This window comes from Bos taurus, chromosome 29 (genome assembly GCF_002263795.3).
Source record: "Bos taurus isolate L1 Dominette 01449 registration number 42190680 breed Hereford chromosome 29, ARS-UCD2.0, whole genome shotgun sequence".
Taxonomy (NCBI): Eukaryota; Metazoa; Chordata; class Mammalia; order Artiodactyla; family Bovidae; genus Bos; species Bos taurus.
Window position 1 is genome coordinate 24925289 of NC_037356.1, and position 26294 is coordinate 24951582.

Here is a 26294-nt window from a genome sequence, read left to right on the forward strand (position 1 = left end):
TCTGGGGCTGAAGGGCCAAGGTCAGTGATGTTCTTGCTTGTAAGTGATGGCACAGTGGGCTTGCCATCCCTTTGCTGAGGTCTCATCAGAAATCATCTCTCAGTTTGTTTCCTATTTCTTTTGTAGAACTCATGTAATTTACTGCTTGTGTGTGAATCCTTAAGGACTGGGCTTTTTATTAAAAAAAAAAATTCATGGAAGTATCTTAGCTCTTTTTTTCGGTTAGAAGGGAAGACTTCTGGAAAGGTTCTTTGCATTTTTTTTTTTTCACTTGTCTAAATTACTTAAACAACATATTTCTAGTTAGGGATAGGAACAGGACGACCTAGCCTGCAGCCATGTGCATGGTACTTTTTATTTTTTAATATATCTGCACACCATCTGTGATATTATTCCTTGATATTTTACATTAAATTGTTCCAAGTGTACACTATCGTGACCCTAAGAAATGTGTGTAAAATCATAAGTTTGAGATGCTAGTTGCAAGGTTTTTTTTTTTTTAATTAAAATGTAATTGTTAAAAAGAAGTATTTCCCTATCTACCATTTAAAATTATTTCTGTACCAATAATGTTAGTCTTGCACTTTGTGGAACACTCATTAAATGGCAACCCACTCCAGTATTCTTGCCTGGAGAATCCCAGGGATGGGGGAGTCTGGTGGGCTGCTGTCTATGGGGTCGCACAGAGTCGGACACGACTGAAGCGACTTAGCAGCAGCAGGAGCAGCAGCATTTAGAACATAGTTTTAGGAAGATTTACAAGAACAGGACCTCCCAGGTGGTGCTAATGGTAAAGAACCCATCTGCCAATGCAAGAGACCTAAGAGACTCGGGTTAGATCCCTGGGTTGGAAGATCTCCTGGAGGAGGGCATGGCAACCCACTCCACTATCTTGCCTGGAGAATCCCATGGATAGAGGAGCCTGGCAGGCTATAGTCCATAGGATCACAAGGTGTTGGACATTACTAAAGTGACTTACTATGCACACTTACATGAAGAATTTGGAAGAAACCAATCTACTACTATTTCAACTGAGCCAAAGCTAAAGCATTATTATGGCCTGTTTACACTAACTTTGAAGAAAGTAATTTAACATATCCAAGAATAATATAGGAGCTTCTCTGGTGGTCCAGGGGTTAAGAATCCACCTGCCAATGCAGGGGACACAGACTCAATCTCTGGTCCAGGAAGATCCCACGTGCTGCAGAGCAACTAAGCCCGTGCACCACAGCTACTGAAGCCACGTGCTCTGGAGCCTTGTGCTCTGCAACAAGAGAAGCTACCACAATGAGAAGCCCACGCATCTCAGCTGCAGAGTGGGCCCTACTCATTGCAACTAGAGACCAGCAACCGAGACCCAGCACAGCCAAAAATAAATAAATAAAATAAATAAATGGTAGTGCAGTATTAAAAAAAAAAGAGTAATACAGAATATCTCACTGCCTACAGGTCCAAACTTACATAAAATAGAAGACTTATGAGATTACTAAATCTTTTTTTTTTGTAAGCCACCTGAATTCTTTCTTTAAAAGTTGGCTCATTATCCATTTAGTCTTAAATGATCACATCTGAGCAATTCCAGTTTGGGGAAAACCAGAAGACACTGTTGTCTGTTTTGTTAACCGTGGAGACTGAGCTGGAGCAACAAAACAAATGCCGCCCATCTTTCAGCCCAAACCCAAATCTCCCACCTCCAAGGGCAAAAGCAAGCTCAGCTGTGATCCGTAATCATGTCATTAACCCTGCACTGAAGCATTAAATTAAACTGCCTGTGCAGACACTGCTTTTGCTACAAGGGGAAATGTACCTTGTAAGGCCATCACTTTATGCTAATAGATTTACCGAGCAATTCCATGTTTACAAGAGAATACCAATAAACAAAATAATTTAACTAGTTGTGAACGCTCCAATGGGGGTGTTACAACAACTGATTTTTCTTTTGCTAATATTTACTCTAAAGACTTTGGTCATAGAGAGTTTTAGCCTTAGAGTAGTTCTCAAATGGTTTGTCTTTCTATAGAATTTTTAAACCAATACTTTAAATAAAATCACAAGGGAAAAGCTAACTTGAATTGGCACTTGAATTGTCTCTAGTTCTCTCCGGTATAAATCACTACCTTGGAGGTAGAGGAGACTCTGAGAAGGACATGGTTGAGTTGGTAGCTGAGCCTAGGCCTTGGGCAGGTGCCAAGTTCCTGACAGCTAATTCAGCACTCTTCACACCAGCCCAAGCCTCCAAGTCTTCCCCAAGAGAAGGTGAAGATTCCTTTTCAGCAAATTCCATTTCCGGGGGAAACTTCAGGGTCTGTCTCTTTAATAATGCTGCCCTATTTCTCTGAAGCCAGGGAACTACAGAAGTCATCTCACTCTCTGTTAGAAACTATGTCCTGCTAAGAGAAATGCAAGAAGCTGGTTTGGTGCAACAAATATCTGGCCTTCTGACACACGAGTCTTCGCCTCCAAAAAGAACAGAGTGATTTCAAACCGCTCACATCTAAATTCCATGTTCTGTCTCATCAACCCAGATGTGGCAAGAGGTCAAGTATGCCAGAAAAAATCCTTCAACAATCAGATCATTAAAGGGTATTGAAATCCAGAAATACAGCACATCAGAGCTGGAAGGGATCTTGGAAACCATACAGCCTAAACCCCTTCCTTAACAGATAGTTCATAGTCACAGAATCGGCTTGTGTCAAAGACTAGAAACTTGTAGGCCAAATGTTCTTCTTTATTACAGAGTTTTCTGACGCTCTTCTTTGTTTCTGAAGCAATGAAGACTGGTCAAGCCCAATCATGACAACCACTCAGCATGCAGTGTATAAACTACATGGTTAAGCCCTGCCTCTTGTCACCAGGCAACAGAGAGTTAGGGGGAAGCCTGCTCAGCCATGGCCAGGGGAACTCTCTTCTGCACACAGACCTTCTGTGCATCACCAGGGACTCTGTTCCTGCCAAGATGCAATACCTAGAAAGCTGGCTACTGGAGGAAGCAGAGCAGATCCCCAGGGCCTGCTGAACTGATAAAGATGCAGTAGCAACAGTAAAACAACAACAAAAACTTTCCCAGCCTGAACTCCCTGGGTTCTTGCTGTCAGAACCATCATCCACCACCTAGAGGCAGGATGCGAGAGCCGGTCAGGAGCCCTCTTCCACCTGCTGGGCCAGCTCCTAACCTCAGGCCTGGCTTCAAGGCCTCCCAGCCTCTGGTAGGTTAAAGCAGCACACGTTGGCTCTCACTATGACTGCCCTCAATTCTCAGGCCCCACTGGAGTCACCTCCACATCTGGGCCACCCCAAGTGGAGCAGGCTTACCTGTCAGCGTCTCCGAGGCCCAGGGAGGTATTTCTTTGCAGGGTCTCTCGCACCACAGCCATCCCATCAGGGAGCCGGTTCAGGCGGCGGGTGTAGAGGCCAAGTCCACCATCGGTCATGTACCTTTGAAAGGAGAAAGGGATGATGCAAATATCTGGTTAAGGGCAACTCATGGACCATCTTGCCGTTCATATCCAGAAGCCCTGCGTGGCCATCTTGTGCCCTAAGACAGAAGGAACCAAGGCTTTCCGGAGGTTCTGTCACTGATCACAGCCTAGAGATAACTCAGCTGATTCAACCCAAAGGATCACCAGCTTGTTGCTGCTGCTGCTGCTAAGTTGCTTCAGTCGTGTCCGACTCTGTGCGACCCCATAGACGGCAGCCCACCAGGCTCCCCTGTCCCTGGGATTCTCCAGGCAAGAACACTGGAGTGGGTTGCCATTTCCTTCTCCAATGCATGAAAGTGAAAAGTGAAAGTGAAGTCGCTCAGTCGTGTCCAACTCTTAGCGACCCCATGGACTGCAGCCTACCAGGCTCCTCCGTCCATGGGATTTTCCAAGCAAGAGTACTGGAGTGGGGTGCCATTGCCTTCTCCACACCAGCTTGTTAGCAAAAATTAAACTCAGATTGATTGACCCAAACTCACAGGGATCTATGGAGCAGAAGGGAACTAGTGAAAAAATGCATTCGTGACATTCTTTTTAATGTCAGCAATTACAAAAGCAGGTGTTTTACCTAAGTACTCTGAAGGGAACTGACAAGTCACTGGCAAATCATAGGGGAAAATATTACAGAACAGCATAGGGGAAAAAGCAGGCAAGATTTTAAGAAGGATGGTAAGAAAAGATGGAGGATACAAGAGCCAGCTTTGTCATCATGGGCAAGTTCTGGATTTTTCATCTAAACTCTATGAATATCACAGTCTTCCTGTGTCACCAGATGGGCATGGGAATTAGTAAGATAAGGAGTATCAAAGTGCTCTATAATTTGTAAAGGATCACATAAACAGAAGATGTTATTAAAATAGTGATTATCTTAAAGTATGTGCAATGGTAAATTTCACCTTTGATACTGATGTCTTAGGGGAGTGTCCCAGCTCTCTGAATAACAGTAATGTTACTTATCTAAACTTTAGGTTGATGCCACAGAGCTATGTTCCAATGAAATCAGTGTTGTCATGGGAAGGGAAGACCCCTCGAGCCTTTCTGCATAGATAACTGACTATCCACCAATCAGATCAGCTCCTGAAAGATTAACTACCAGTAGCAAGTAGTTTGGCTCCCCAGGTGGTTCAGTGGTAAAGAATCTGCCTGCAGGAGATGAAGGAGACATGGGTTCGATCCCTGGGTCAGCAAGATCCCCTGGAGGAGGAAATGGCAACCCGTTCCAGATTTTTTGCCTGGGAAATCCCAAGGACAGAGGAGCCTGGCGGGCTACAGTCCATGGGGTCGCAAAGAACCGGACATGACTGAGAGGCTGAGCATGCATGCATGCACGCACGAGGCAGTACTTCAGGTCCAAAGCAGCTCTACTTCATCCACCCTGGTTACTCCAAGACACCCCTCAGAGGAGACTGCTTGTGCCATCATCCCCATCTCCAGAGGAGAATGCACAGCAAAACTTGAGCAGAGCCAGAAATCAAACTCAGAGCCCTTTAATTCCCCCATGGGCCCCATCAGACTTACAACGCATCTGAAAATACAAGTGATTTACTTTTTAAGTCCAATAACAGGGCGTGAGAAGACCAATGAATGAGTGATTATTTTGCTGCAACAGTCAGCTGAGCTATCAGTACATCATGGAATGTTTCACTGCCTTTGGTATCTTGGCTTTAGAATATATGGGATTGATCCTGAGGGTTCTCAATACTTGAGATTCTTCTATGTCTAGCTTAGGAACTTCCTGGAATATAATCTTAGAAAAATGGACTTATAGGGTGCTGTGGAAGTTTTCCAGAACCAGTAGGGTCACAGAAGAAAGTTCTCACAGGAGCCGTCTTGGGTGAGGGCTTCTGCTTCGGGTCACGAGAACTCTCCCTTAGGGCAGCGTCCAGGATACCGCATCTGAACCGACTTCTCTGGTGGCCCCTTTCACCCCTATTTGTGACATTAATGATCACAAAGCCAACATAACGGAATATCTGTTGAAGTCGGTCAAACCAGTTGTTTGTGGTTGAATTGTACACTTTAAAATGATGAATTTTAGGGACTTGCGATGGTCTAGCGGATAAGAATCCGCTTGCCGATGCAGGGGACTGGGTTTGATCCCTGCTCTGGGAAGATCTACTATGCCGAGGCGCAGCTACTGAACCTGCGCTCTGCAGCCCGTGCTCTGTGACAAAAGAAGCCATCACGGTAAATAAGCATCCTGCACACGTGGCTCAGACGGTAAAGCGTCTGCCTGCAACTGCGGGAGACCCGGGTTCGATCCCTGTGTCGGGAAGATCTCTAGAGAAGGGAATGGCAACCCACTCCAGTATTCTTGCCCCCTCCCCAAAAGGGGCTCAAAGAAAAGGGCTTCCCTTGTAGCTCAGTCGGTAAGGAATCCACCTGCAGTGCAGGAGACCCAGGTTCGATCCCTGGGTTGGGAAGATCCCCTGGAGAAGGAAATGGCAACCCACTGCAACCCACTCCAGTATCCTTGCCTAGAAAATCTCATGGACAGAAGAGCCTGGTGGGCTGCAGTCCATGGGGTCGCAAAGAGTCAGGCACGACTGAGCGACTAACACTGCACACCACAAATAGAGAGCCATTCTCCCTCGCCAGAGCTAGAGAAAACCCATGCACAGCAACAAAGACCCAGTGCAGCCAAGAATAAAAAATTTTTCAATTAAAAAAATAAAAAGAATTTTATGGTACTTGACTTAGGCCTCAATAAAGAAGAAAAAAGAAAACCCAAAAAATTCCAGCCATCATAGCTATAGTTAAATAATGATTTGTGTAATGACTTTAAACTTTTTTATTTATTTATTTTTGGCTGTGCTGGGTCTTTGCGACTGCAAGGGTTTCTAGCTGTGGTGTGAGGGCTTCTCATTGCAGTGGCTTCTCCTGTTGCAGAGCACAGGCTCCGGGCACTCAGGCTTCAGTAGTTGTGGTGTATGGGTTTAGTTACTCCACAGGGTGTGAGCTCTTCCGGGATCAGGGACTAAACGTGTATCTCCTGCACTGGCAGGCAGATTCCTTCCCACTGAGCCACCAGGAAAACCCTGTGTAATGACTTTTTGATTCTTGGTTCCCACACTAGATAGTAAGCTCTTTGAGAAGGGACTATTTTATTTTGTTCAAATCTATATTCCACGTCCTAACACATACTAAGCGCTTAACAAGTATTGCTTTTGTTGAATGAAATCCAAAGACACTGTCATAAGGCGAAGTTTAGCAAAAACGTGTTGGGAGGAAACCAATTACAGGTTTTCCTTCCTCTTAAACGTCAGAAAATTTGACATCTAAGTCATATGGCAATTGAACTGTCTACCTGCCAGTCAGGGGCTTCCCACGCAGCACTAGTGGTAAAGATTCTGCCTGCCAATGTAGGAGATGTGGGCTCGATCCCTGGGTCAGGAAGATCCCTGGGTCGGGAAGATCCCCGGGTCGGGAAGATCCCCGGGTCAGGAAGATCCCCTGGAGGAGGAAGTGGCAACCACTCCAGTTTTCTTCCCTGGAAAATTCCATGGACAGAAGAGCTTGATGGGCTAAAGTCCATGGTGCCACAAAGGTTCAGACACAACTGAGCACCTGTCAGTCAACCCATCTGTCCATCCATCCACCCACTACCCAGTAGATACAGTGGTGAGCTCCATGTGTGCATCCTACAACTAGCCTAAGGAGGAACAAAAGGACCTACACCAAAATGCAGTAACTCTGCCAGAGGCTAGACTTTCTAGATCAAATGTCCTTTCAAGGAGATTTCGGTGGAAGCTGTTCAAAACACAATCTACTGCACCATTAAGCAAGGCAGTTAATTTCGATTTTAGCAAAGCCTGCTCAGCCATAGAGATAAACAAAAATTTTTCAACTGGGGAGATCTTGTCAAAGGACAAACAAACTAATTAAAGCCTGCATTTCCCTGCTGCATTTTTTTTTTACTGCTGGTGAAACAACACACACGGTCGGGCAATCACACATACCTGGACATGTAGATGGAGGCCCGCACATATACAGCCCTGGCTTTCTGTGAAGGCCAAGAGCAGAGGTTGGTGCGCTTCCAGAGCTGGAATGCTGAGATGTGCTGCAGCCTCCAGCCTGGTATTGCCAGGTGCAAGGTGTCAAAAACTGACCACTGATAAAGGTGGGGGGCCTTAGAGAGATGTGACTGTGTGACCGAATAGGCTAATTTAGCTTGGCAGCTGCTACTGGGAATTCTGATCTTGTTTAGGCAGAGAGATGACTCCTCCCCAGTGGAGGAGTCAGGGATAAATCAGGATCCTCTGCCTTCTCAAATGGACCAAAGACTGGAAGCCAGAGTTGAATGCTACCAGCGTGATACAATCCAGTTTCCTTACAAATCTATTCCATTCATTTTATGGATGTATGCATGTGTATGAGAGAAAGAGAGAGGCGGGGGGAGGGAGGAGTCAGGAGAAGTGGTTAAGGAAAAGAGGGAATTTACCTCATCCTCTATAGGTTTGTAAAAATGTATTAAATCATAATTTTTAAAATAATATTCAAAATAAATTTTATGTCCTCTCACTGCAAGTTAACTAGCCTCACACTCAAGAACTTAAATTTCTTATTTCTATAATTATGATTCCACCAAATACAGTATAAAAAGCCCTGAATATATCTTTAAATAACTCTTCTGGTCTCAATGAAAAATACACATACTTTGGTTCAACCCAAATTTCGTACTGAATACATTAATATAGACGTTCATCAGTTCAGTTTAAGGAAGCATAATTTAGAGATGACGCAGTCATTGGTGTGTTGCACTAGCCCTTGAGCAGAAGGGTGAAAAGGTTTGTAGTCCTGAAGGCTCAGGAGGCTGGGTGGGATGGCTGGGTCCCATCTTGCGAGCTTTATCAGAGGCTTGCATTGGGTGGAGATGCAATGAGTTGCCTGAGGTCACAAGGAAGGGAACCAGCTGATCTAGGGACCAAATCCCTGAGCATCAGGGCCACACTTTCCTTCTCCTTGGGGAAATAAATCATTAGTGCGGGAGCCTAATGAGGTGCTGGTAACATCCTAATGTTTGCTTGCTGGGGTCCTGGCTAAGCCACCAAGCACCTGCACGATTTCAACACTATCCTCCACCTTCTGCTGCTTCCCCAGAGGTCCCTGGATGGAGCGGAGGGGCCTCTGTTAAAGAGCCAGGGTGTCTGTGGGTGTTTTTCTTGCTTTTCAAGGCTAGGGTGGCTCATGAACATCAGAGCTGGGAGCATGGCTGTGTCATCAGTGAGTCCTGGGTTCAGTCTCCCCAGCCTCATGCCAGCTGAGGGCCCTTGTGTGCATCGCTATTAGCAAGTACTAAGGGTTACTGATGCTGGCTGGATGCTGTGCTAAGTGCCTCACAGAAATCCTGACATCTTCAAAAGAGTCTTAGCAAGTGTTACTTTTATCTCTATTTTTTAGACGAAGACAATGAAACAGGTCAAGATCACCGTGCAGGTAGATGGGTTCAAATTCCAGCTTTGTCACTTTTGCGGGCAGGTAATTTCTCCAAGTTTCAGCTTCCTCATCTGCAGGATACTTGGAACTACTGATTAATCCCACAGGGCCACGGTGGGCTGACTGAGACATTATAATGCCCAGGGTCTGCTACCTCAGGAGCCCTTTAGGAGATCAACCCTGAATATTCATTGGAAGGACTGATGCTGAAGCTAAAACTCTGATACTCTGACCACCTGATGCAAAGACCCTGATGCTGGAAAAGAGGGAAGGCAGTGGGGAGAAGGGGGCAACACAGGATGAGATGATTGGATGCCACCAGCGACTCAATGGACATGAGTTTGAGCAAACTCCAGGAGATGGTGAAGGACAGGGAAGCCTGGCGTGCTGCAGTTCATGGGTTCACAAAGAGTCAGACATGACTTAGCGACTGAACAACCGTTACTCTAAGCAGCAGTGATGGCCTGTGTCGCTGAATAGCGACACTGCAGTCCCTCCTCCCTTCCAATTCCACAAATGCTGTGTACTAGGCCCTATGCTAGGCTGGGATTACAGAGATCTCACTCCTGCCCGGCCCTGGTGAAGCTCAAAACTGACAAGGCTCTCAGACACGTAAGTAGGCAGCTCTCCTACCACATGATGAGCGGCAGTAGGTAGATGTACAGTACAGACAGATGCACAACAGGCTCTGCCCACACAGGGGACGGAGGTCACAGAGGGATGCTGTTTAAGTTGGCCTTTGAAGGGTGCACAGGAGTCTGCCAGTCAAAGGAGGAGGATCCATCTAGGCACATAGATGACAAGTACAAAAGCTGGGAGGAAGGTAAGAGGATGGCAAGTAGTTCACTGTTCCCAGAACAGCAGGAACAAAGACAGGAGCTGGGCTGCAAGGGGTCTGGGGCCCAGCCAGGAAGGGCTTGGCAGCCAGGAGGGGCTGAGACCTTTGGAAGGGGGGTAAGCCATGACGGTAGTAAGCCCATGAATAATGGGTTCAGGCTTTCGTTTGAAAGAGAACACTGACTTTTCGATACCTCCATCATTCAACACTCTATTTTTGGTGAGCAATGTCTCACTGATATTTCCTCCTGTAGATTTTCCAGAACATGCTACTGGTCTGGATCCCATCTGAGGCACCCCAGACCTTCAGGGAATGATCAGCCTTGCAGAGTAGACCTCACCATCCCTCAAACTAAAGGAGACCTGCGAAGGCAACATGCCTAGGACAAGGAACTTTATCAACAGAATAGGTGCATCCCGAGTAACTGACGGGAGCTATGAAAAAGCTCTGGACTCTCATAGGACCTGTCAGAACAAATACGCTAGATTCTGATTCCAGCGTTGTCGACAGATCTCGTCACCTTGAAATGTGTGTGGTAAGGCACCAATGTCGAACAAGTGAAACTGGCATGAGCCACCTTCAGAGCGGGGGGAACAGAGGACCCCTCGATCCTGAAGTTCCCAACATGGAGCATAAGGAACACAAAGGGGCTCTCAATAATCACAAAGGAAATCACTTTTTAACAAGAATTGGGGGAGGTAAGAGAAGGGGAGGGAAAGCAATTTGTACATTGACTGAGTCCAGTGTATTCCTATTAGAGCACAACATAAAAAAGTGAAAAACTCTCAGATGCAAAAAATGAAAGCAATACAAACAGAAAAAAAAAGAATCAAGCCTAAGTGATTACTTTTCTTCAAAGACATGGCAGCATGTCTGTGTTTTTTGGACACACTTTTGGTTTAAATGTGAACACAGCAAAGAAAAATGGAATAAAAGAATTGCATACATAAAAGCTATTCCCTGCCAACATCAATATAAATATATGAACACATGTATCAACACATACTTTGTTGTATAAGGTTAAAAAAAATGATGTGGGCTGCTGAAAAGTCCTTGCATTTGAGTTTTGGCAGCAGCCAAGTCCTCAAACAACAAATGCTTTCACAGTGCTCTTCACTCCATGACAAAAGGCCTGACATTTATATTTGAAGTTTATTAGGATGTAAATTGAGTTTCTAGACAAACCTGTAAAAGGATCCCTTTAGTTTGGAGCCTCTTAGAAGTGCGATGAATAAACTCCACTCTGGGTCATAGAAGGACAGACCAACAAGTGAGTCTAACAAAGCCGCCCGAATCCTTTTGAAGAAAGTTGATTTCGTGACAGAAAACAATCTGCTACGTTGAGCTGAAGCGGAGACATATTTGAAATGCAAAAATATGGTTGGGGAAAAAAAACCAGATTTTTAAATTTTTCAGTGTTCTTTTTGGGAGACTTATGAGAGTTCAGTTTTCCTCTCGAGCAAAATAAGAAGACTGAAGCACTAAAATTTAGGCACCTAAAATGTTACTATGGGAACCACTTTGCCCTCAGTTTTTAGGCATAAAAGCTGAGACAAATATCACACATTTACCAAGCCACCCCCCACTGCTTCCACCTTCAATGACAAGAAACATATCACAGAGCAATTCTCAGCTCTTAGCCACTACACAGCTTTAACACAAAAACCAGATAAAGGTGAATCCTAATCAAAGAACACGGTGCTGCTGCTTCTCTATCGTGTGTGTGTGTGTCTGTGTGTGTGTGTGTGAGTGTTAGCTGCTCAGCTGTATCTGATTCTTTGCGACCCCATAGACTGTAGCCCTCCAGGCTTCTCTGTTCATGGAATTCTCCAGGCAAGAATACTAGAGTGGGTTGCCATTCCCTTCTCCAGGGGATCTTCCTGACCCAGGTATCAAACCCAGGTCTCTGGCATTGCAGGCAGATCCTTTACCATCTGAACTACCAGGGAAGCCCTATCATGGATCATCCCAAACTGACATGCAATGAAACAAAACCCACGGCAGCCTCTGGAGAAAAAGTCTAAGGTTCGAGTGTCTTTCTTGGTTAGGTTTCCCTGCAATAATAAGATTTGATGCATAAATAATACAGATAGGCAACACGAATAATCAAGAAACATTTCTATGGTGTTCATGTCTTTTGGGGAACTCCTCCAACAATCCTGCCGGCAGAGGGGAGGAGGTCCAGATCCACAGGACCAGTTTCCTACCTGTTTGCCCAGCGCAGGGATGGGGCACCACTTCCCACTGTACTCTAGGACGGCTGCTTCTCCAGGAAATCCCCAAGCTGGTATCTTGCACTTTTAAGGAGGATAGGAGACTTCAGTTTCCCTCTCTAGCAGAATCTGCCATTATTCGCTCACTCCTAGAGCGCCCACCTGGGCTCAGAGCACAGAACAGGGCCATGGCAGGCAGACATCACTTTCACTGCAGGGAAGTTCCTTCAACGGCCAGCAGCCGCCGACCTGGAGCATCCACAGCTCCAGGGGCACCCGCTTCTTCCATGGCTCATCTGTATCTCACTCCATCTTACAGAGTCCGTCCTGGCTGCGAAGCGAGCCAGAAGTCCAGGCTCAATTCTCTGACCCTGGTGCAGCAGGAAAGCAAGCCTGTGACAGAAGTGAGTCGGCCTCAGGAGGTCTGAAGCCTACCCTGGCTACTTAGTCACCAGAGCACACCTCTCTGGGGAGTGCTGCAAAGATGTTGCTAAGCTAGTCAGACAAGAGCTCAATCCTGGCAGGCCACGGGGACAGAGGTAAGAGCAGGAAAAGGCAGGCCTGAGGGAAGGAGGAGTCAGAGAGTCCCAGGGGGCCCAGTTAAGCGTCACTGGGGGAAAGTGATGTCATAGACTTTATTTCCAAAAGACAGGTGCTGCGAAGCTGCTTGAAGAGAGAAGAAGGCACGCTGCGGGGGTCATGCCACAAACATCAACACCTGCCTCACCCTCTACCCACCGCTGAACCAGCAGCTTCAGCATCACTTGGCAACTTACTAGAACCATGGTACCCTAGTCCTCCTGCATCAGACTCTGCAGTTCAACAAGTACCCTAGGAGGTTCTCATATGCATGAAAGAATGGAAAGCAACGACCTCAGGCAGTGGTCTCCCTAGTGGGGGGCATAAGATGACCCACAGTGATGAAAACTAAAATGCTCCTGTTTTCTTTCTTATCATGTCACTTGTAAATCCTGGGTATAGGCAGGTATCACAGTATACACAGTATTTCAGAGAGAAAGCACATATATGTTTAAAAAACAAATACAACGTCTCACAGAGGAACAAGCTCTTTTTTGACACAACCAAAAATAGTCTAGAGATCATTATCTAAAGCAGAAATTTCTAAATCTTCTTGAGTTGTGGATTCCTTAGAGAAACCGGTGAAAGCTGTGGAGGTCAACCTCACATATATACAAAATGAGTATCCAGTTCTAGTTAGCTCACCCACACCCACCCCAACCTGGCCCCATGTTAGTGGCCCCTCTGCAGAGTTAGAGCAGAAGTGGATCCCAGCTGGGTCTGTCCCCTCAACATATATAGTTTACAAATAGCAAAGTGTTCACTTGTCTTTGCTGTAAATGGACACAGCAGTGGCACATGGCATCGCTATAACTCACAAGTCACCTTGAATTTTAGCATACAGACTCTACTTTATCACTGCAGTGGGTTTGGGCTTGCCCCCACCAAACTTCCAGCGGAGGAGAGACTGAGCAAGTGGTAAAATTCCTGCGTGGTGATGACAACACGCTGTTATAGTTCTTGCATCTTCTGCAAGATGCAACGTGGATTTTCACAAGCTTAACAAAATTCCATCTAGCGTGATTGCCAGAGCATTTTGGTTTAACTTGCCTAAGGATCCTGTAACTGTACTAATAAAATATACAATCACACAGAGAGCCCAGGATTACAACAATTAACCCTTATTTATCACTCCTATTGAAATAAATTTTTGTTGTTTAGTCGTTAAGTCATGTCTGACTCTTTGCAACCCCATGGACTATAGCCACCAGGCTCCTCTGTCCAAGGGATTTCCCAGGCAAGAGTACTGGAGTGGGTTGCCATTGCCTTCTCCAAGGGATCTCTCTGACCCAGGGATCAAACCCATGTCTCTTGCACTGACAGGCGGATTCTTTACAACTGAGCCACTAGGGAAGCCCACTGAAATAAATACACACATAAATTTTCCATTACAACCTGTAACTATGCTTGTTTTAAATGGGCGTTGGCAGGGCACCCTCCTGAAGAAAGGCTGCATGCTTTGGAAATTTGACAGTCCCCATGTCTGGAATTTGGTCTGGCCTGAATTCTCTTTATTGTGGTTCAACTGTCAGTGTGGGATCGCAGCAAGTATTTCTAGCACGAGCAGGAAGCTTTTTGTCCACCTACTGAAAGATGAAACACATTCTAGCACACAGGAGACAGCTCTCTAGACAAAGCCCCTTTAAGCTCTTTCTTGGAATGAAACAGATGGTGAAAGGAGATTGACTGATATCCAGGAATTCTCAAACCTGAGAATATACCCAAATCATCTGGGGAACCTGAGAAAAATGCAGACTTCAAGGCCCCAGCTTCACAGATGCAGAATGCCATTAGTGGGGCCCAAACCCTGCATTTTTAAATAGACCTCATATTTTAAGAGCATTTTGAGGTTTACAGAGAAATTTCACGGAGGAAAATACAGAGTTCCATTAAACTCCTTCCCCTCTACTACCAGTTTCCCCTAACATCTTGTATCAATGTGGTACATTTATTAAAACTGAAGAACTAATACTGACACATTATTATTTGATACTAATAATTATTTGATACTAACAACTAACATTATTATCAATCATATCGATATATTATTAACCAAAGTCCATAGTTTACATTAGGGTTCACTGTGCTCTCAGGGTTCTGATAAATGCATAATAATATGTATCCATCATCACAGTCTCATACAGGTAATGTTGTATTGCCTTAAAGATGTCCTGTCTCCCCTATTCATCCCTTCCCCCAAACCTATATTTTTAACAGATATGTAAGTAAATTTCTCTCCCTTCCTCCATCCCTCCTTCTCTCCCTTCCTTCCTTCCATACTTCCTTTCTTTCTCTGGTAAATAATTTTCCTGTAGTCAGGATCAAGCTTTCAGAAATGCTGCCTTAAATCTGGAGCCCTGGATGGAGGAACTGTGAGCTAGACTGACCTCAGTTTCCCTAAGAGCTCAAGAGTCACCAAAACGTGACTACAGTGTAACAGTAACTTAAATTTCTAATCCTCACAGTAACTAGTCTTGGCCCTGCATATTATGGGAGCGCGTGCATGGTTAGTGTACCCGATTCCTGATTCCTAATGGCCTCTCCATCTCAGATCAATGCCTGATAAGAGTTTTTAGAACTTTACGGCCCTTCTAAAATATTATCACTTGGTTGTGGACTTGCAAGCCTAAGTCCAACTGTGGAAGCCCAGACAGGGAAGGGACAGGAGAGAACGCAGAGGACCGGGGCCATCTGCGGAAGGCTCAGCAGGGGCATCATAACTAGATGCCCTGACCCTGAAACAGCCTTCTGCTTGCTCAAGAGAACCTGTCTGTCCTCCTAGGCACTTCTTATGCACTGGGACATGCTTGCCAATTTTCTGGCTGCTGCTACACCTTATCATTCCCATGATTTCTGACATGACTCCCGACCTCTAAAGTTCTCTACAACACAAATTCACTTGTCACCTTAAGTCGGTAGAATCTGTGCCAGCATTGTGAATTGTGTGTTCCTTTCCAAGATAACTAGAGCTCCTGGTGGTGGGAATCAGACATCCAGAGTCTCTTTCCCTTTTGGTTCCTGGTAGACACCCCTTAGTAATAACCAGAGTTACCATCAAACTGAGGAGAAGCCAGCTGGCACTTGAATTTCGGTTCATGTACGTTTCACTTTGTCTTACCTAGACCCCACCCGAAAGAAATGCCCAGCAATACTGAGAACAGGTGGGGCTTCCTTGGTGGCTCAGACAGTAAAGAATCTGCCTGCAATGTGGAGACCTGGGTTCGATCGCTGGATTGGGAAGATCCCCTGGAAAAAGTTACCCACTCTAGTATTCTGGCCTGGAGAATTACATGGACTGTATAGTCCATGGGGTTGCAGAGTCAGACGCAACTGAGCAACTTTCACTTTCACTGAGAACAGGAGGACCAAGGTGACTAATGTAACTGGGAGGCAAGCTCTTCTGAAGTCTGAGGCATAAAGCAGGCCTTGGACTATCACCCAGCCTCAGCAAAGATTTCTGCAAACAGCTGGGGGGCCACAGGAAGCACCACACTAGAGCCATATGCAGGCTGCTATCCTAGATGGTCCCGCTTTTGAGCTGGTTTCATTTGTTTAATAAATATTTATGCAGCCCCTGCTGAAAGGCTGGTGCTGGCCTGGGTGCTGGGGATACAAGAATCAGATCCACTCCTTGACCCTGAGGGGCTCAGTGTTTGGGTGGGGGAAACAGACGTGTGAATGTTTACATGGGCTTCAGCAAGAGCCAGACCAGGGCGCGGGGCCAGAAAAGGCTTCTTAGAGGAAGGAACCCTCGAGTGGCAACTTGTAGGATGAGAAGGTATCTGCCAGGAAGCCTTGGGTTGGAGCAAGTAAATTAGTTCACACAGACCTCCAAGTGCCACTACAAAGGATCTAAAGTGTACAGTGGGGTCTTCCTTGGCGGTCCAGTGGTTAAGGATCTGCCTTCCAATGCAGGGGACACAGTTCCATCCCTGGTTGGGGAATTAAGAGCCCACATGTGGTGGGGCAACTGAGCCCGCGTGCCACAACTGGAAAGTCCATACACCACAACGGAAGAGAAGCTGTGCATGCTGCAAGGAAGACGCGATACTGCCAAAAATAAACAAATAAATATTTTTAAAAAGTAAATAAAATGTACAGTGGATTGATTCACTGTGTGGTCTTAGATGATAAATTTCTACCAGGTAACAGTTTCATTAAGAAACTCATTATTCTGGGCACTCACTCTAAATGGAATTCAATACATATATTTCCAACCACAAAGAAATATGTATATAGGCCTCTGGCCTTCAAACACAGGGATTAAGCCAAAACTGAGTGTCTACAAGGATACTCGAATTACCTGCCACTAAATCCGGCGAGCTCAGTAGACACAACAGCTGACAACACAGGATGCCCGACCCTGTGCACTTTTCCATTTGTCCATGAACACCAGTCACCTTCAGAATCAGAACCCAGGCAGCCTGGAGCGGCGGCTCTCCACGGGAGTGGGCTGCAGCTGGGGTGGGGCAGGAGTTTGAAAAAGCATATTTGATGTTATAAATCTACCATTTTAAACAAACAACTAAAAAGGCCCAATGTTTTTTATAAAGTATTCTATAAAGTTTGGCAGAATTTTGGTTCATGTGGAACTACTAAAGAGACATTGATTCTCTAAAGACACACCTAATCTTTTTCTCACACCCCCTCTCCTCTCAATTCAGAGTGTGCTGCCTTTACATTAACGGATATTAATTTTTTTTTAACATCCAAAAAACACTGAGTTAAAGTTTTGTGAGGAGGGGAACCAGTCATTTTCTTTCTGGAGAGTTCAGACTGAAGTGTGTAAGCACCAGCCCTCCATATTAAGTGAGGTCATCTAAGCATGCGTTGCACAGTCCCAACAGTAGCCCCGGATACATTCACATGGAGAGAACCAGCCTGTGGCTGAGAGCACAGAAGGGCCCTCCCTGCCCTGAGCCATGGCAGGCAGATCTCATGGCTACCTCTTTGGGGTGCCACCCCTTCCCCCCAAACAGCTGCAATGCATAATCCTTTCCTTGGGTAAATCACTTAAACAGGGCATGTCGAAATTCTCAAAAACCCTAAAAACAAAACAAAATCCTAAAGTGAAAAGGCTTCATGTACAAACTAAGGGCCACTGGGAAAAAAAAAAAGGGAGCCCAGCCCCCACCTGAGCACACCCCAGATAATACCTGAGTCCCTGAGCCACAGAAAAATGCCCTTTTCTACCAAAGCTCGTAAAAGTCTATCCTACTCCAAAATGTGCCTTGGGGTCCAACGTGGTACAAACTCCAAAAAACAAATGATGTGCTCCTCAATGATTAAAACACCATGCTTGAGTTGCCATATGATTCAGCAATCCTCCTCCTGGGCATTTATCTGGAGAAAACCGTAATTCAAAAAGATCCGTGCACCCCTATGCTCGCTACGGCACTATTTATGATAGCCAAGACGTGGAAAGAACCTGAGTGTCCATCAAGAGAGGGAGGGATAAAGAAGACATGGTCCATATATACAGTGGGATACTCCTCAGCCATAAAAGAGAGTGAAATAAAGCCATGTCCAGCAACACAGATGAAACTAGAGATTATCATACTAAGCGAAGTAAGTCATAAGGAGAAGGACAAATACCATATGATAACATCTGTACGTGCAATTGAAAATATGACACAAATAAGCTTATCTACAGAAACAGACTCTCAGACACAGAGAACAGACTTCTGGTTGCCAAGGAAGAGGGGCACGGGGGAAGGATGGCTTGGTAGTTTGGGGAGAACAGATGCAAACCATTATACACAGAATGGATGAACAACGGGGTCCTACAGCATAGCACAGGGAACCGTATTCAATATCATGATAAACCAGAATGGGAAAGAATTTCAAAAACCCCTGTGTTCACCTCTACACTGACACGCAGCGGTCTCATTTCACCATACTCTGCCTTCTCTATCATCTTGGTGTTGAAATATCCGATGTTTTTTTAAAAAATCATCTTCCCCACCTCCCACTTAGGATACCAACCTGAAAAGGTTGTACCTCTAAAACTTTAAATGCAACCAGGCATTAAGAAGAAAACCTGTAATACACAGTCTTACGGAACAACAGAATATTAGATCAGGAGTTGGGGGGAGGTCCGCAAGATTACTTGGTTTGAGGATTTCTCAGATGAGGAACTGACACTCAGAATTTAAGTGATTTACTCAAGGAAACACAGCTAGGAAGTAGTCACTGCTGTGTCTTTTTGTTTTAATATATTTTTGCGCTCAATAAATTTATCATGTTCAACAAATCTTTTATAGTAAAACTGAAGTTTGGTTTCCCTATTTTCCATTTTGTTACAGCTGTTTTATCTATTTATCTCCTTGTGTTCCAGTCTCTCAACAAGTTCAATAAGTGTAGGACCAGTATTATTATAATTATGGTTATCATAATTATTGTTTTTGAGCTTATATTTTTGCTTCACTGCCCACAGTCCCTAGATTGTGATTAGAACTCTTGAGATAGGTACCTAACAAATGTTCTTCGTGGACTAAATGAAAGAATAAATAACAACCCAGAATTAAGTTGTTTTAATATAAATAAAATATGTGTCTTAAGGATTTAGAGAATATAAAGAAGTGAGACATCCTTGAATCTATTTAGAGAAAAGTTAAATATATTCACAGAGGCTAGGTTAGCTAAAGGCTTCAAGGAAGACTTCTAGGAAGTTGGGGGCCCCCCACGCAGGGAAAGCTAGTAAGAAAGGCTTGGAAGGAGGGGTCACAGGTCCCATTATAGGGACAGCATGGCATGAACAGAGTTCCCCGTGTAGGGAACAATGTCAGTGCCACTCTCAGTGACTCCTGAACCGGAGCTGAAGGCAGTCATGTTGTCCCGTGGCTGAATTCCCATTGTCTGTGGTTTTTCTAAAACGGAGTAAAAAGTGAAACCAGCGGAGCAGGGAGTTCAGTTGGAAAGGCAAAACTACCCCTCGAATTCAACATGTATGGACCTGGACAGTGCCACAGACATGTTTGCACGAAGGACAGGGGTGCATCTTCCCCCAGCGAGGCAGCTGCTGGAGCTCAGGGGGTCACGTGGGCAGGAGATACCCAGGAGTCCAGCATCCAGGCAAATGGGCCAGCCTGGGGACAGACAGAGCCGCGGGTGGTGCGAGGAGGGAGGGGCGGGGCACCCCCTGGGCAGCTGGAGCTTGCTGCTGGGAAGGGCGGGCCTAGAGGGAGCCGGAACCTGGAGCAGGGACCTCCGGAGTGGGAATCAAGCAAAAGCTGGTTGTCTACAAGGATACTCGAATTACCTTCCATCACGGCTGTAGGAGCCGCAGTCACAACAGCTGCACAGACAAAGGAATGGGGTCCCTGACTTTCTGAGGTTTCCACTTGTTCAAATGTTTCTACTTTCATAAGAATGAGAGATGGATAGGCTGAAATAGTCATTCAAACTGAGCAGGGGCAAAGCAGAGACCCCCAACCTTGCATCCTTAGAGCGAGCTTACTCCATACTGTAACCTTTTTACACTTTAAGAACCTGTTGATTTCATTACACAACCGAGAGAGTGTGACTCTAGGGAACATCTGGGCAGGTGTGCAGTCGCTGAGCTGACAGTGATTCTCTACAGGCCCTCCAAAAGCCGCCAGTCCAGAACCTGCAGACGGGGAAGGAGGCGGGTCTGATTTCTGAGCTTATCTGAAGGGGGCTTGTGTGAGAACATTTTCAGAAGGAATAGCTTTGGTGCCGGCTACCACCCGCAGGCCAGCGTGACCTGCGGAAACCTGGCTTGTCAAAGAGACCTTCTCCTGAGCCCAACACCCAGCTCTGCTCCATCCTTATTAGAACCTCAGTGATTTCCATGGGAACCGAACACCCTGAATCTTACGCTGGGAAGAACTTTTACAGGTCCCTTCTCTCAGCTTCTCATCTCATGCAACAATTCCTTCTGCAACGCGTGGAAACAGGTTTCCGGATTCTGCTTGATTACTCTCAGGAACAGGAGGCTCACGTTCTTACAATGAGCCCAGCCCACTTTGGATAGCTTTGATTTTCGGCATGTTTTTTAATGGTCACCTTTGTGTTTAGGAAATAAAAAATGGAAGTCTAACCTACAGTCTCAGCTTGGTCCTTTTGAACCTGTTGCTCTTCTAAGCATTTTCCATGTCAAGCAGATCTAGCTTCTATGAACATGTCTATGACATTCAAACCCTTTTCCTTGCTTGTCACCCTTCCCTAAACAAACCCTTGCCTGATTCTGAACTTCTTCAAACCTGGCACCAAGAACAAAAGAGACACTGTCTAGCCAGCAGATACTCTGTCACTTCCCACATTATTATCCTACCAATCCAGCTGAAGGTAGGATTTATATCTTTATAGAGAGATATCTTTATAACCTAAAACCCAGCAGGTGGCAGCACCAAGTCCTCAAGCTTCCTGAAAATGGCTGTATTGCTTAGTAGCCGGATGACCTCGGACAAGTGGCCTCTTTTATCCACATTTTCCATGTGTATAAAATGGGGATAATAACAGTGTTATCGGCCTCCTAGGATTTCTCTAAGAATTCAATGATATAATGCCTGAAAAGCACCTGCCACATTAAAAGCAATCCACTGGGTGCCGTTATTAGCAGCAACAGCAGGAGCATCAGTACCAGTGGTACCACTGTTATAATTACCCTCTTTCTCTCTCCCTTCATTCCAAACACATCACTAAGCATATACAGCAGGTCTGGCAGGAGATGTTAGAAATGCAGGTGTGAAAAGACACAATTCCTCTGCTCACAGATATACTAATCTAGGGGACAGACAGTTATACAAACAGACAAAGCAAAAGGAACCGAGATGAGCCATCTGCAAGGCATTACCAGCTGTTTGGGACCCACCGGAGGGAAGCTGACGTCTGCTGGTATCGTCAGGGAAGGCTTCCCAGCTTCAGCAGATTCTTAAAGGACTGCAGCAGGTGGGTGGGAATGGAGCAGGGAGGGATTTATGGACAGAGAGAGAGCAACCACGTGTAAAAGGCACAGAGGTCTGAGCGCATGGTACATCCACCAAGGAAAAGGTCAGTGGTCCAGAGTGGCAGGACCAGAATGCCAGTGGGGGAGGAATGGGCGTTCAGGGGACAGTGGAGAGGACAAGACGTGGGCCAGGGCAAGCAGATCCCTCATTAGTTCCCCATGAAAAGGAGGGATTCCTTTGTGCCAAGCACTGTGCTGGGCACAGGAGATACGTGGTCAGTGAGACAGACAAGCTCTGTCTTCACAAAACGTAGCCTCCAATGGAGGACCATGGAGGGCCGGGTGTCTCAGCATGCTGGACAAGGCACGGGGTGGGATGGGGCAGATATACTTTCCAAAGACGGCTCCACAACGTTGCCACCCCGAATGGTCTTCTTCAGGGTGCCCCTGAGAGGTGGGATCTACACTCCCTCTAGTGAATCTGGAGGCCTGTGACTGCTTTGACCAACACAGCTGGGTGAAAGAGACACTCTGCAACTTCCAAGGTAGAGGAGAAAAGGCCACCTTTGCTTTGCTCACGGTAACACTTGTCCTTGGGGCTTGGAGGCTTCCAGGTTCAAAGGAAGCCAAGCCACAGAGAGAGGTACGGGTGTCCTTACCTTCAAGTTGTCCCAGCCTAAGTGCCAGACGTGTGAGTCAACAAGTTTTGGAACAGCATGCTGCTGCTGCTGCTGAGTCGCTTCAGTCGTGTCCGACTCTGTGCGACCCCATAGACGTCAGCCCACCAGGCTCCTCCGCCCATGGGGTTTTCCAGGCAAGAGTACTGGAGTGCGGTGCCATCGCCTTCTCTATGGAACAGCATGGACCCCCACTATTAAGCCAGGTCCAGCCCTGGGGGCCTCCCCACTGAGACTCCAGACATGGGGAGCACGGACAGGCCATCTCAGCCGTAATCTTGTCCCAATTCTGAGACAGAGACCTGTGAGCATCATCAAACACTGCTTTCCAGCTGCCAGATTTTGGAGTCATTTATTAAACAGCCACAGAAACTCAAGAGTTTACCCGCTAGACAAGGTGGAGCCACTGAGAAATGATAAGCAGGGATCATGTAATCAGATTAATACTCTAGAAGGAGTTTTCTCACCCAAGAGTAGGATGGACTTGTTGGATAAGCACTGGGATCCGAGGTGCAGAAAGCAAGCAAAGGGCAAATGGAGTCATCTGGGGGAGAAACACGAGCAGAAAGACTGGAAGAAACCACGGTAAGAGACAGTGAAGAGAGCGAATCCACTGTCCCTGGTGACCAGCCTTCCAGGAACAACAGAACAGAAGAGTCTGAGATTCTTTCTGATTTTCTGGCTGTGGAAGAGAAATGGATATGGAAATATAAGAGGAGAAGCAGGTTTGGGGGGGACAAGAGGGGTTAGATTTTTAACATGTTTACGCAGATTACAGGGTTCTCAATGAACACCCTGAGACAGGGTGGATGCCCTTCTGCTTTGCAGTCAGGTGTGTGGGAGTCCCGGCTCCCTAACTCACCAGCTCTGTGACCTTGGGCAAGATACGGATGCCCTGCGGGTCCCTGCATCCCTGTTGGGAGGAGCGGACGACCACATGGACGACAGTGAGGCTGACAAGAGACAAGGTGTATAAAGCGCCCCACACCAAGCCAGGCATTTAGAAACGCTCTCTAAACAGTAATACAGGGTAGCCGCTATTTTTATCACCATGATCCTTATTGTTAACTGTTCTGCATACTTGGTCAGAAGCTTTGTGCGCAGGAGGCCTGGCTGCAGGGCATTAAACGAAAGCCGTTCCCAGGAAACCTCACACACACCTCTGGAGAAGGGTTTATTCAACCGTAAAGCCTATGTCCACCTCTAAAATAGCTGCACCAGCCTGCCAAGGCGGGAGGGAAGCCCGGCTGTTAGCTGTCTTCAATCTCTCTGTCTCCCTCCCTCTCTTCCAACTCAACGGTTGAGTGGTTTTAATTAACAACTCCCACAGCGTAAGGCAAAAGTCACTCGATTAATAAAGCTCTAACGTGCCGTGCATGGTTCTGGGGTCTCCGGGTGGCGCTGAGCTTGTAATTGTATGTTTTGTTTGGGTTTGCGGCGGGTGGGAGGCTACACGACTACAATTTCCTCAGAGAAGTTCACGTATCACATGCACAAAGGCTGGAAACCACCAGTGACTAAAACGCCCACTTTGATGAGACTTCATGGCCTGAAGCCACATTGCAGTGAGGTGCTTCAAGAAACCACCATGCAGGAAGGGCTCAAACTCTGAACCTTCCTGACTCTGACCAGCTCACTGGTTTTTGTTTCCAAAACACACACATCAGTTTTGCCCCCACTCACTCACTGTCTGCCGGCCAGTACCTGGAGACTGTTGATACAAGTGTTTCTAATGCTATAGCAAAACCTGAGCCATTTAATTGAAAGGAAACTCAAAACAATGCTTTTGAGGCAAACAAAAGTATCCATTTTTGCCCCCACCTCAGCCACAGCCTCTTTGGTCCTTCCACAAGCATTGGCCAATTGAAAGTCTGAATGCAGCTCAACACTCCAAGCCTTACCCTTTGAACATCACCCTCCATCTGTTTATATGGTTTCAACACTCCCCAATATGGCACAGGGGAAAACAAGGGTTTGTAATGTTCACAGACGCCCACTCCTCCTTTTTGGTCTTGCCCTCCATATAATTAGAGATATAGCAAGAAGCCATACTACAGCGTTCTGGAGCACAGGCTCTGAATTCAGCCTGGTTAAACACTTGGTCCCATCAGTTACTGTAATAGGGAAGAACAAACGTGACTCCATATTGGATCTGTTTCTTTTGCTTTGTGTTCTATTACTTTTGCTACAAGTTGAGAATGTTGTCTATAGCCTGAAATAGACAGGATACTTTTCAAGGCTCACTTTTCCATTCATATAGAGAAAAACAGTTGTAGAACAGAGGATAACATGTGTCTTATTGAGGATTACAGGAACATAGCATCTGACTGACAGTGGGCTGCTGCAAGAGCGAAGGATTCTGACCTTAAGAAGTCTGCACCAACCAATCACGTGCCCTCTCTTTCAGTGTAAACAAAGCCTGAACTCCAATTTGGATAAGACGGTTCTTTGGGACATTAGTCCACTATCCTCTCCATCTGCTGGCTTTCTAAATAAAGTTGCCATTCCTTTACCCAACAACACATCCCTCAATATATTGGGCTGCTGTGCAGTGAGTGGTACCAGTCTGGACTGAGTAACATTACCAGCTGTGTGACCTAATCAAGTAACCTAACCTCTCTGAGCTTGGTCTTCTCAATCATAAAGAGAAGATGAAAAGCAGCCCTTATCTCAAAAAACTGATGTACAGGACAAGTGAGATAACGCATGTAATGAGCTCCACTGAGCGCCCAGCCCATGAGAGAGACCCCAAAGCAGCTTAGCTGTTGTGAATTCCGGTACCACTGCTGCAGGACAGGCAAAAAGCCGCATGCTAGCAGGCGGGCTGGTTGACTTCTGTGGCCTTTTCCCATCTCAGCAGAGCCAACACCACATTTATTCTGTCCCACGTTCCTAACAACTTGAACTGACTTTACCCTTTAAACTTCATTGTCCAAGTATGTGAGATTTCTCATTTCAAAACAGATGCCTGCTCAATGACAAGTACAAAGCTCTGGGAACTGGGACACGGACTCCAACGTTGCAGCAGAGGGAAACACAGACCCCCGTCTCCAGCTTGTTATAAGATCAAGAGGTGAATATGGGCTTGATTTATAGCTGGAAGATCCTGGAGACAGATGTGGGCCTCTCCTCAGACTCTGAATCCTATTTTACTCTGGAGTCTCAAAAAAAATCATCATCCCTCCAGAGGCGCCCATGTCAGGATTAAGAGGAAAGATCAAAACCTCTACTTCTCGGGGAGATTTCTTATCAGGACCTGGGAATTCTGGAGGGGGTGTGATGATTTTCCAAGGCATGTACAGACTCGTGATTTGTGGTCATATCCCAGGTAGGATGTTTTAGCCTCGAGCCCTCACAGATGTTTCTACAAGGTGTGTTGCTCTTTGTCTCTAGACCACAGGTAAGCTGCCTCCTGACCCAGATGACTCATTCCTACTGATCACACTACACAGCCTGCTGGCAGGCTGTAATGGTTAATTTTATGGGTTAACTCGGCTAGGCTGTGATACGTAGACACTTGGGGAAATATTAGCCTAGATACTGCTGTGAAGCTGCTTTTTAGAGGGGATCAACATTTAAACTAGTACACTTTGAGTAGAGCAGATTATGCTCCAAAATATGGGTAGGCTTCATCTAATCCGTTGAAAGTCAAAAGAGAATAAAAGACAGATGTTCCCAGGGAAGAGAAAATTCCACCTCTAGGCTGTCTTTGGGCTTGAGATGCAACACCGTTTTTTCCTCTGACGAACCCTAATACACAGACAGACTCTCACCCACTTAGCATGTATCTGGCTATCGTGCTTAAGAATAAGAAATGGTATTACCTCATCTTAATTAACATTCTAAGTAGGATAAAAGAGCAGGAAAGCAAATAGAGGCGATGATTCCAAAACCCCAAAAGGAAAGACCGTTCCGTATGTGCCAAACGCTTTCAAAACACTATCTCCTTTCTTTTTCTGTACACTGAAGAAGCAGGCTATCACTGAATAAGTGGGAAACAGGCTTAGAAAAGGAACCCAATTCGCCAAGGTCACACAAGGAATATGAAGGTCAGATCTTCTGACCATGAATCTCAAGTTTCTTCCATTCGACCATGTCTCCAGAGCAGCATGGTGAGAGGATCATGAGTTCTCAACAAAATTTCAGTTTCTTATCTTGATT

General features: G+C 45.9%; 1 protein-coding gene across 7 annotated transcripts in view; it reads right to left on the reverse strand.

Moving 5' to 3' along the window:
* NAV2 (neuron navigator 2) overlaps positions 1 to 26294 on the reverse strand; it is a 423973-nt gene that overhangs the window by 124269 nt on the left and 273410 nt on the right. For all 7 annotated transcript variants that reach the window (XM_002699081.7, XM_059883049.1, XM_010820889.4 and 4 more), the window contains one exon: positions 3313 to 3435. In XM_002699081.7, coding sequence (XP_002699127.1) covers positions 3313 to 3435 — 123 coding nt within the window. The remainder of the gene's footprint in view (positions 1 to 3312; positions 3436 to 26294) is intronic.